This window comes from Phodopus roborovskii, unplaced genomic scaffold (genome assembly GCF_943737965.1).
Source record: "Phodopus roborovskii unplaced genomic scaffold, PHOROB, whole genome shotgun sequence".
NCBI classification, from domain to species: domain Eukaryota; kingdom Metazoa; phylum Chordata; class Mammalia; order Rodentia; family Cricetidae; genus Phodopus; species Phodopus roborovskii.
The window spans coordinates 8,881,161-8,892,355 of record NW_026126424.1 but is presented as its reverse complement, the minus strand read 5'-3'; the positions used below and the strand labels follow the sequence as shown (position 1 = coordinate 8,892,355).

Here is an 11,195-nt window from a genome sequence, read left to right as displayed (position 1 = left end):
GTTTCTGGGGGGAGGGAGGTAGAAGTTATGCACTTTGATGTGGGCTTGCTCCTGTTTGTGGGTGAGCCATACGCCTTCCGTGCCTCAGAGTTAAGTGGGGGAGCCCACGGAGGTCCTGCAACCATTGCTTCTTTGAGGACATTTGAGCTGTGCAATCTCATGCTATGGACATCCTCCTCCCTCGTTCCACACACAACCAGGCTGCCTTGGGCCTTCCTTCCTCTGGTGTAGTGCTGGAGGACGTCATCAAATTGTCTGTCCACGCGCCAGATTGCTCTTGCGACCGTGCAGTCCCCGACACGCGTCCCTTCCAGCAAGGTACGCGCAGCACAGCTGTTCAGAGCCACCTGTTGACCACTGAGCGGGCCCTTCCTCCTCGCCCCGGTCACTCCCACTGGCTCGGGGCGGAACAACACGGGAGGATCCTTGACAAGTTGCAAGAGGCGGGGCCTCGGGAAGGAAAAGCCTAGCGGAAAAGACCCGGAAAGAGGCGGGAGGCGCGGCCCCGCCCCCGCCGGTGCGCGCCGCGGGAGCGAGCGGGTCCAGCGCGCGCGCAGCCGGGCGCCTGACGTGGCACTCGCAGCCCAGAGCGACTCGGCGGCGGCGGCGGCGGCGGCGCGGGGCGCGGGGCGCGGAGCGTGCAGAGCAGGTACCGGGGACGCCGGGCGCAGGAGGCGGGCAGGGGGATGGGGAGGCGCAGGTACGGGGGATTCGGGGCGCCGCTGGGGTGCGGAGCGTCCACACACGGCTGCACCGCGACTCTCCATCAACTTGGCTTCTCGGTTCTCCGGTGGAGGAGAGGGCTGAAAATATGTCGAGGGAAAATGGCAACTCCAGCGTTCGGCTTTGGGACATCATTAGAGGGAGACGCGAACTTGTCCCGGGTGACAGTGGGTAGGGAAGGCTGTGTTTGAGGAATTCCAGCGCTCTAGGTTTGGATCCGAGGCCGGTCTGTGCCAAGTGGCTTTCTGCCATGTCGCCGCTTGCAGCTGAGTCAGGTTTGGGCAACTTGGTGTTCTGGGTGAGGAAGTTTGACGTGGCACAGTCGGGTGAGGAAGCGAATTCCTCCCAGGTCCAGGGAAGAGGGCTGGGCTGCTCCCTGCTCTGTGCTGCGAGCATCGCTGCCCCGCTTCCCTCCCGCAGCTGCTGCGTGGGTGTGCCGGTGCGGTCTTCTGAAGGGGCTGGGCTGGATGGGGCCAAGCTGGCTGCCACGTCTCTCTATGCGCAGTGGGAGGAGGCAAAGTGTTGTCAGGAACACAGTGGACTAGAGACCTTTGTCTGCCCTTCTGTCCCCCGTTAGGAAGACAGTGACTCATACTACTTTTTTCTTGGTGGCCACTCAGAAGCTTAAGTTTTAATATGAAAACAAGGCTAAGTCGTGAATTTTGGTCTTCACATTTTAGATTTGCATGCCACTTCCAGAATAAAGACAGAGCCCATGTCTTAGAAGGCATTGCTAATCTTTGCCGCAAAAAAGCAGCAACGAGAAATGACAGGAGAGGCATGCTAATGTCTGCTGGAGAAACTGCAAAGAAACTAGAAAATGAGTGTTTCCCAGGTATTATGGCCTTTGAACACTTCATTTTCTAAAACAGAAAAGTGAGAAAGCCCAGGGAGCCTCTTCATTTTGCTCTGAATCACAAAGCTATGCTTTGGCGAATTGGAAATGAAAACACAGTCCGTTTGCCCGGATTCAGAGCAACCCCTGTCTTGTCACAAATGTGTTTTGAAAGCCTGGAGGTATTGATATGATCCTCTAATCCCAGCAATAGGAAGGCAGAGGCAGGCAGATCTCTATGAGTTCGAGGCCAGCCATAGAGCGAATTCCAAGACAGCCAGGGCTACACAGTGAAGCCGTGTGTGTGTGTGTGTGTGTGTGTGTGTGTGTGTGTGTGTGTGTTTTGGGGGGCAGGGAATAACAACCAAAGAGCCAAGTAAACAAATGTCTTTTGAAAACCCCCTTAAGAGATATGTTTTATCAAAACCTGGAAACATAAAAGTGTACAGCTAATTAGTATTTGGGCTCCAAATAGACTCAAGATAGGACTGTTATATTTGTGATTGGGTGTGATTACCCACATATGCAACTTTTTTCTTGGTTCCTGAAGTATAGGTGCTTGTGTCCTTTGAGGTGTGACATCGTATTAGTTAGAAACCTACCTGGCATCTTTGACAGTGATGGTTGGAGCTGCCACTGGCTTGTCAAATTATGACTCACGAAGGCCTACTTATCAGTTCTACCTCAGGTTATAGTCTATGGACTATGGCTTTTCCTTGTCTTAACTGTGGATTAAGATGACTAATTAGAAGGGCACCAGAAAGCTCCAACTCATGAAACATGTGGCTGCAGACCCCTTTGTAATCATGGTGGTCAGTCATTTGAACGGTAAAATATGACCCTCGGAACCAAGTCACAGAATTGTAGGAATACTAATGAGAGTATAGGAAGCAATTCAGGCTTCCCTGGGAAAAAGTGGCTAGCAATTACTATTCAGATTTGTGCCTGAGAATTTTCCTGGGGCCACTGAAGTGATGCTACTAAATTCCAAAGAGGCGCTCTAAGGCATATCCAGGGGATAATAATATGATACGTAATGTTGTATAAAATGAAGGTATTTCCCGAATGGACACTTCTACTGTTTTTCAAGCCATCCTAAATGTTTCCTGCTAGCATCTCAAATCTGTTTGTCTATTTCTTGTTTTTACTCTTGCAGGCTTCTTCGGCAGCTCTCCTTTGGAATGATAATTTTATAATGAACCAACAAGGTTATGTGGCGACACCCCCGTATTCTCAGGCCCAGCCTGGAATGGGCCATTCGCCCCCTCACTATGGACACTATGGGGATCCATCCCACGTAACTTCTCCACCAGGTAAATTGTTATTTCCACTCCTATGTGATTGTTCATTCGCTGGACTCAGAGATGTGTGATAGTCCTAGCTGGTAGTCATTAACTGAAGCCATAGTTTGACGGAACAGCATCAATTGAAGGTGCTCTTACAGCAAGACAGGTGTTAGACACACTTACCTCTTAGATCTGCTTCTTCAGCCTAGAAGTCTTCCCTACGTCTGGCCAGTGTTTTTTTGCCGTTCACCTTTTTATTGTTTGCTGACTGACTTAACATGGCATACTCAGATCCAGAGCAATTTGTTCTCTGTCATTGAAACTTACTTTATTGGTATTACACATCACATCTGAGCATCACTTATTTAGGCTCCATACCTAAAACTTTCATTATTACAAAACCAATACACACTAGTGTGGCAGTACATGCTTGTAAGCATAGCACAAGATTGAGCCAGGAGGGTAAGTAGTTCAAGACCAGCCTTGGCTAGATAGCAAGTTCAAGACCAGTCTGGGCTATATGGGACCCTGTTTTAAGGAAACAAACAAAACCTCCAAAATCAAAATTAATTTTTTATCTGTTCCACTTCAGTCAGGCTCCCAAGAGTTTTTTTTTTTTTTCCTTTTTAGATTTATTTTTATTTTTTTTTAAATGTTTGAGTTTTTGCCTGCATACTTGTGTATGTCCTGGGTGTCTGTCTCCCAAACTTGTCTTGAGCAGTCCCAAACACCTTTTCCATCTCTTTCCTCACCCGTTCTGTTGCTGCTTTGTTCAGTCCATCCATCTTTCTCCAGCTCACAAACAGCCCTCTAACCCTTAGGCGTCTACCTGGCTCTGCCGTTCGCCGGACCATCTGCTCTTGAACTGGGACAATTTTGTATAACACTCTTGGCTTAAAAGCTTGTATGACTTCCCATTGCCTCTCTTTATACATTGAGTTCCTTAGGCCTTCCTATTTTATCAGTTTCTTCTTTTCCATTCACCTGCACTGTCCCCTCCCTCGCCCGTGACGCCACAGATAGCAACTTGTCCCTGGAGTGCTGGTTCACACTTGGTGTCTGGTTATCACCCTGCCTTCCCAGGAACAAGATGGTCCTCCATGCTCTCTTCACAGCTGTCTATCTCATATTTCTTCAGATGTACCCCAGCTTCCATATACATCTTCCCCTGCTTTATCCGCCCGACACTGTCGGACTCCAAAGCATTGCCCACCCTGCTGTTCTAGGTGGAGGGGGCTGAGGGATAGAGCATCTGCCTAGCGTGCAGGAGGCTCGGAGTTTCTACACACACTTTGTGTGTGATCTTTCTCTTGGTTTTCTGACAAACGACGTAATTGTGTCTTGTTAAAGCCAGTGCCGAATCCTGCCTTGTGTTTTACACAAGTTGCATCTCTATCAGCGTCCATTGATTGTGTTTTTGTGATTTTTGTGTTATGTGGTAACAAATCTAACAGATTTATTGAGTGAGCAGAGTACTTGTCACAAGACAACAAATACAATAATCTCAATCTTAGTTCATATATTACTCACTTATCTCGAGCACCATACATACATACATACATACATACATACATACATACATACAATAAGCAGCTTGACAATTGTTCATGGGGAGTGCCTGAGAAGGGAGGAGGAGGATGGCAGTGAAGTACCAAGCTCTGAGATGGGGTCAGGGACAAAGCATCTTCTTAGAGGGATGGCCTGAAAGGCCAGTGAGACTTGTAGGTGGGAAAGTGTCTTGCTGGTATAAACTAGACACTCGGCATATGAGCAGTGGGAGACATCCTCAGTGAACAAAGCAGTGGGACCATATCAGAGGTGCCACTGAGGTGATTTAGACTGGAAGGGTCACACTGGATATTAGAGGGTGTGGTGGAGAAACTAGGAGTGGATATACTGTGTTGGGGGCAGGGTTTCTAAATCTTAGCATTCTTGACATCTGGCACGAACTTATTCACATTCTCTGTCTACCTCTCTCCCTTTCTCCCTCTCTCCTTTCTTCCCTCTCTCCCTCCCTCTCTCTCCTTCCCTCCTTTTCTCCCTTCCTCTCTCTATTTCTACCCCTCCCTCTTTCTCCCTCCTTCCCTCTCTCTGTCTCCCCCCTCGTGTGTGTGTGTGTGTGTGTGTGTGTGTGTGTGTGTGTGTATGTGTGTAAGGGATGCCCTGTGCATTTAGCAGCATCCATGGACTATGGTCTATGTCTACCAGTGATACATACCTTCTTTTTAACACATCAAAATGTCCTGGCATTTCCAAGTGTCTTTTGAGTGGCAAAAATCATCTGTGGCTGGAAGCAGAGAGGCCAGAAATGTTACTGTTCTAGAAGTGGGGTCAGACCTGGGGTAGGGGTAAGGCTGCTATTACGCCATGAGTTCACACAGGTAAACCACCAGTTCAGTGCTTTGGGAGCGCTGGCTGTTAGGATTCACAAATATAACAGGGAGTTTATGTTTGTTTGTTTTAGATAAAGATTTTTCTCCCACAAATGTTTTTAGATTTTTGTTTTCCTTTGTTTAAGGTCTGCTTTATGTGATGCTGTTTTGATGAGAGTCTCCTTGCAGAGAACAGAATCGCTTGTATTAGAAAGGGATTTGTTAAAGACAAAGCCAAGTGGCACTTAGGAGCCTCTTATCTGGTGTACAAAGATGCACTGCCCACACAGGGTCATTCTACCAAATATCACTTCCTTCTAGGCCAGAAGGACAGCCTGTGCTACAGAGCTGGCCCACGTTTCTCAAAGGTGTGCTGCTTTGCATAGAAAAAGGAAGGAAGGAAGGAAGGAAGGGGAAGTGTAGAGGAAGGAGGGAGGAAGGAATGAGGAGGAAGTGTAGAGGAAGGAGAGTCTGTGTTTCTACCTCAGGACCACATGTGAAGGCAAACCTGCAGGTGACTTGTGCTCCGGGTGAATAATCCAGCCTGTAGTACCTGCTGCTGTGTTAAAGATGGCTGTGGGTTTTGACACGTTCTTCTGGCATAAGCAGTTCTTTCTCCTGCTGGGACATTCCTTCCCGTTAATGTTCCCCTCCTGCTCTAGAGAACCTGGTCCTCTTTGTGTCTGGTCACTTTTGAAAATGCCAACTGTGTGGCCCATCAAAGACTCTGCTCTGCAGGCCACCACGGTACCGACTTCCCTTTGCCCTGGGGACAGAGTCCACATGACACACCAGACTTTGTAGCCTGACTCTAGCCAATCTGGATGGTGTTTTCTGTTCTTGGCACCTTACTGTGTCCACCGAACCCTTAGCCATGATTAGGCCTTGCTCTCGCAGACCACTGGTCAGGCTTCCCTTCTGGCTAGAATCTGTATCCTGTCACTAGTCTAAGTCCTCTGTCCTGGAGGGGCATCTCAAGCTGTCTTTCCTCAGTGATTTCTCCAGGAAGGGTTAGAGGTCCTTCTGCATTTTACAACGCTTGTCACCTGACAGGGGCACTATTTCTTACATGGTTATGTCTTCCATAAGAGCTCTCAGTGCACTGGAGGTATGCTAAATGCAAGTTGAATGAGTTTGAATCATTGTTGACCTCCAAAAGCCAGAGAGGGAGAGCAGATCTGAGCGTGACAGGCATGTAACAGTTCTCTGTGTACCTCAGGACTGCTTTAACATCTCCTGACACATGGGAGGCTGGTAAAACTGGCCACTAACCTCTATACTGGTTGGATTTTTGGTTTTGTTTTGTTTTGTTTTTGTCATCTTGATACAGTTATCTGGGAAGAGAATCCACAATTAAGAAAATGCCTCCACCAGACTGGTCTGTAGGACTTTTTAAAAAGTGATTGACAAGGGAGGTGGTCCCAGCCCACTGTGGGTGGTGCTACCCCTGGGCAGGTAGTCCTAAGCTGTATAAGAAAGCAGGCTGATCAAGCCAGGGGGAACAAGCTTTGCCTTGAGTGCGAGCCCTGACTCCCCTCAGTGATGAGATGTGACCCGAGAGTTGTAAGATGAACTAAACCCTTTCTTTCCCAAGAGCTTTTAGTGATGGTGTTTATTTAGCTTAGCAGTCCTGGAGAGCAGGGGCATTACATCTGTGACACAGATTTACAAGTCCTGGGTCTGAAAGAAAAAATGTCTTGTCTTGTTGGTCGAAGCAGCTCAGGGGTAGGGAAGGCCTTCAAACGAAGTTGGTGTGACTGCAAGCCTCATGTTTTTCTTGCATTGCTGAACATCATCTAAAAATGTAGTGTTAGGAGAACTTTGTTTTTAATTCACAGAAGGAAAAGTACTACATGATCTGAGTCATATGTGAAAGATAAGGAAGTTGATCTCATAGAGGTTGAGAACTGAATAGTGGTTCCTAGAAGCTGGGGTAGTGGGAGGGGTTAGAACATCTGATCAGTGGGAGCTAAGTTAGGTAGAGGCAGTGCTTCTGGTGTGGTACTGTATAGTAGTTGCAAAGAGGTACCATGTATGTACTGTGTTTCTCAAGTAACTGTAGAAAGAGGGTTCAGTTGCTTTACTGCAAAATGATGTGCTTCCTATGGATGTACTTAACCTGGTAAAAATATCACAGACTATACCTGTGACTATATCACATCTATATTACATGGTATTACACTAATACGCACACGCACACACACACATGCACACACACACGCATATATTATTATCAGTTAAAATGATTTAAAATTAAATAATAATGCTTTTTACTTGTCCTTTAAGGAAAGTTGCAAATAGAACTCTGACGTCTATAAAGTTAATAATGTTTCTCACTCAGGCTGTGGTGCGAGCCTGTGATCCCTTCTGCTGAGGAGGCTAAGGTGGGAAGTCTGAAGTTTAGAGTCTGCCTGGACCAAAGAGCAAGTTCAAAGGCAGCCTAGGCAATTTAATGAGCCTCCATTTTAAAATAACAAAATATAAAAGAGGTTTGGGCTACGACTTGGACTGTTAACTGGGGCTTGCCTCACTAGTGGGTGGGCTCAGTCCTCAGCGGACAAGTCTTCAGTTCAAGGGCTGGTGCTTGACGAGAGGAGGCTTGAGAGGCGTTTCAGTCCAGTCACACATGAAGATGGCTGCTCCGCCAGGCACGTGTGTTGAATTATCCAGGGGCGTGACAGTACTTTTACAAAGGCACATTTTTGACAAGGTCTTTGTGGGTGACTATGGTCCATGCTGTCATTTCCCTTCTGTCTGGGGGCAGGGTGGCAGTGTATGTGTGCGGGGAGGGAACAGAAAGAAACCAGTTTGGATGCTGACACCAGGTGTAATGGAAAACACTCCAGACTGTTGGAGGACACAGGGCCACACAGAGGCAGCTTAGGGCTAATGGTCAAGCAACCAGACTGTATGGGGTTGATTTCACTTTCATTTTACAAAGATGAAAACTGAGGTCCTCAGAGGAGGCTCCTTGGCCAGTTTTTGTTTTTGTTTTTTTTTAAACTCAGTCTCCATTGAGACTGTCAAAAATTGCCAATGCCAACTATATTTCAAATCGTCATGGCGGGGTATTGGGAAAACTTTTCAATTAGCAATAACCACACCTTGGATAAACCTCACTGGCTACGACACTGCCACTGCACAAAGCTCGTTGCCCAGTTCTGAGCACCTGCAAGTTAATGCAAGTGCAGCTTGGGGTTCTTCATCACCAGGTTTGGCTCCCCCATCAACCTTGCTTTAGAAAGAAAGAGAAAATGGCCTGAAAAGGGTTCCAGAGAGAAACCTTAACACTCTCTGCGATGGCTAGTTTTATGTCAACTTGACGCAAGCTAGAGTTATCTGAAGGGAGGGAACCTCAATTGAGAAAATGCCTCCGTAAGATCTTGCTGTGGGTAAGCCTATAGGACATTTTCTTAATTAGTGATTGATCAGGGAGGGCCCAGCTAGTGTGGGTGCTGCCAACCCTGGGCAGGTGGTCCTTGGCTCTATAAGAAAGGAGGCTGAGCAAACTAATAGGCAGCACTCCTCCATGGCCTCTGCATGAGCTCCTGCCTCCAGGTTCCTGTCCTGACTTCCCTCAGGGATGGAACAGTGATATGGAAGTGTAAGCCAAATAACCCCTTTGCTTCCCAGTTTGCTTGTTGGTCCTGGTGTTTTATTGCAGCAACAGAAACCCTAACTAAGATGCTATCTGAGGAGCCTCTGCAGGAAAGTGTCCCTGCAAGGAGCATCAGTCCTTGTGTGTGATTCCCACATTCTCTGAGTGTCCCAGGATATGCTGGAGCAACAGCCAGCTCTCCAGAGGCCCTGCCAGGGGCTTGTCTTTTATTTATTTAAAATAATATATATATATTTGTATATTTATATATTTGTATATATATTTGTATATAAATATACATATTTGTATATTTTATTTGTATATATTATATATATTTGTAATTTTTTTCTTATTTTACATATCGATCCCAGTTCCCTCTCCCTCCCATACCCCCCCAATCCCCTCCCAACCCACCTCCCCCACTCCACAGGGAGGGTGATGCCTTCCAGGAGGGATCATCAAAATCTGTCAAGTCATTTGGAGTAGGGTCTAGGCCCTCCCTCCTGCCTCTAGGCTAAGGGAGTGTCCCTCCATGGGGACTGTGCTCCCAAAGCAGGGGTTTGTATGCATTTAGGATGCTCTTCCAGGCTGCTTTCTGATTTACTGACTTATTTATTGTATCGCAATCTTATATATTTTTGTTTGTTTGTTTGTTTTTTCCTTGTGGGATCTAGTGTTTGTGAGATCCTGAGTTCTGTGAGAGCGTTTCCACCACATGCAGGGTTTATTTCCTTTATTTAACTTTTCATTTTGTTCTTTTAAAATATAATTACCAAGTAATAATAGCGGCCCAGCGAGGGTGGCTGAGGAGGCTGGGAGGGCCTTGTGTCCTAGCAGTTGGCCTCACTCACGCTGTCCTTAGTCTGCCTCGTTTGTAGACTCTCTCTTTACACTTTAATGTACCCAGACTGTTCCCTTATGTTGCAGGCATGATGAAGCCATCAGGGCCTTTGGGAACCTCGGTGCCTTCAGGGATGTTGCCCCCAGGCCCTTTACCTCCTGGACCCCCACAGTTTGGCCCAAATGGAGCCCATGGCCCAGGCCATCCTCCCCAAAGGTGAGTTAAGTACACGTCAACCCTCATTTGAATATGCCCTAAAGGATTCTCGGAAGTACTTTGTAAACTTGTATTTCTTGGTTGAAAGTTTAATGTCTTTGTAAGTTCCATATTTCAGAATACATAAAAATTGCTTGTGTCAATGCTATATATTTTAGTTTTGGGCTATATTCAGCTTGTTTTTAGAGTTTTCTGTTTATTTCCAGTTCCTTCAGACCTATAGTCTATATGCCTTGCAAAATATTAGATCGTGCTGGGCATGGTGGCACATACCTTTGACCCCAGCACTTGGGAAGCAGAAGTAGGCAGATCTCTGTGAGCATGAGGCCAGCCTGATCTACACAGCAAGTGCCAGGCCAGCCAGGGCTACATAGTGAGACCCTGACTCAGAACAAAACAAAACAAAACAAAACGTTACAAGAAATTCTCCTGGAGCCTTCTCTTCTCCAGAGCTGTCCGCAGACCTGAGCTTATTACCAGTAAGTGCATACCACAAGTTTTAAGATGAAATCAGATGAGGGCCTTGGTATAGTTGTGGCTTTAATAGAGAAGGCACTATGCAAGTGAGAGACTCTCAATTGGTAGGCCTGCTGTAAAAGCAGCTAAAAAGAATACATCTTGTGCTTATTTGTAATAAACTGAGAAAGAGGAAGTCAGAGGCAGGCCTAGGAAAGCCAAGATCTGTCTGCGATATTTATTTAGAACCTGTGATCCATAAGGGATTATCACTTGGGGGTGGAGCCAGCAATACACCTCAAGGCTTGGAAATCCCAGTGTCATTTGTCCCACAAGCTGTTGCCACCAACCTGAGTCCAGCTCCTAGTAGCATTTTCCTTGGAGTTGCGCCAAGGGTGACGGAGAGGCCCCATTTCCCAATTCCTTTCCCAGGTGGTAAGGTGGAGGTGGGGCGGGCACTGGATAAGTCTTCGGTGTGCGTCAAGTCTGTGCCTTTGGGGAAGGATGCCATTCCCGGTAATAAGAAAACGGAGGTTTTGAAATCATCAGCTAATGCCCTTGTGGTGCTTTTGAGTCTGACACTCCTGGACTTTGTTTGTTGTGGTAACTACCATTAAGACGTAGCTATGGCATCGCAGAGAAGCATCACACAGGAGACAAAAAAGGAGTTTAATTTGTGAGTGTGCCTGTGGTTTGAGCACAAAGCAAGGACTCGAAGGCCTTGTTGTGGCCTGGCTGTCCGTCTCCAAAGCACGATGGATGGGTAATGAGGGCACACACTGCTGAGAAGCACTGGATGTAGTTGCATGTACCTGTACCTATCGCTCTGGAAGACTGAGGCAGAAGGACTGTTATGAGTTCAAGGCTA

The 11,195-nt window shown here is 47.0% G+C and overlaps 1 protein-coding gene and 1 non-coding gene across 2 annotated transcripts in view; one reads left to right on the top strand and one right to left on the bottom strand.

Annotated features, from left to right (window-relative positions):
* The first annotated feature begins 590 nt into the window (after positions 1-590).
* Positions 591-11,195, top strand: part of Sec24d (SEC24 homolog D, COPII coat complex component) — an 83,059-nt gene continuing 72,454 nt past the window's right edge. Inside the window, exons 1-3 of the mRNA XM_051185562.1 lie at positions 591-649; positions 2,715-2,871; positions 9,742-9,871. Of these exons, the coding sequence (XP_051041519.1) occupies positions 2,754-2,871; positions 9,742-9,871 (248 nt within the window). The 5' untranslated portion in view covers positions 591-649; positions 2,715-2,753. The remainder of the gene's footprint in view (positions 650-2,714; positions 2,872-9,741; positions 9,872-11,195) is intronic.
* Positions 8,225-8,365, bottom strand: LOC127223132 (U4 spliceosomal RNA). Its single transcript, XR_007834615.1, has one exon. It is a non-coding gene; the product is annotated as a U4 spliceosomal RNA (small nuclear RNA).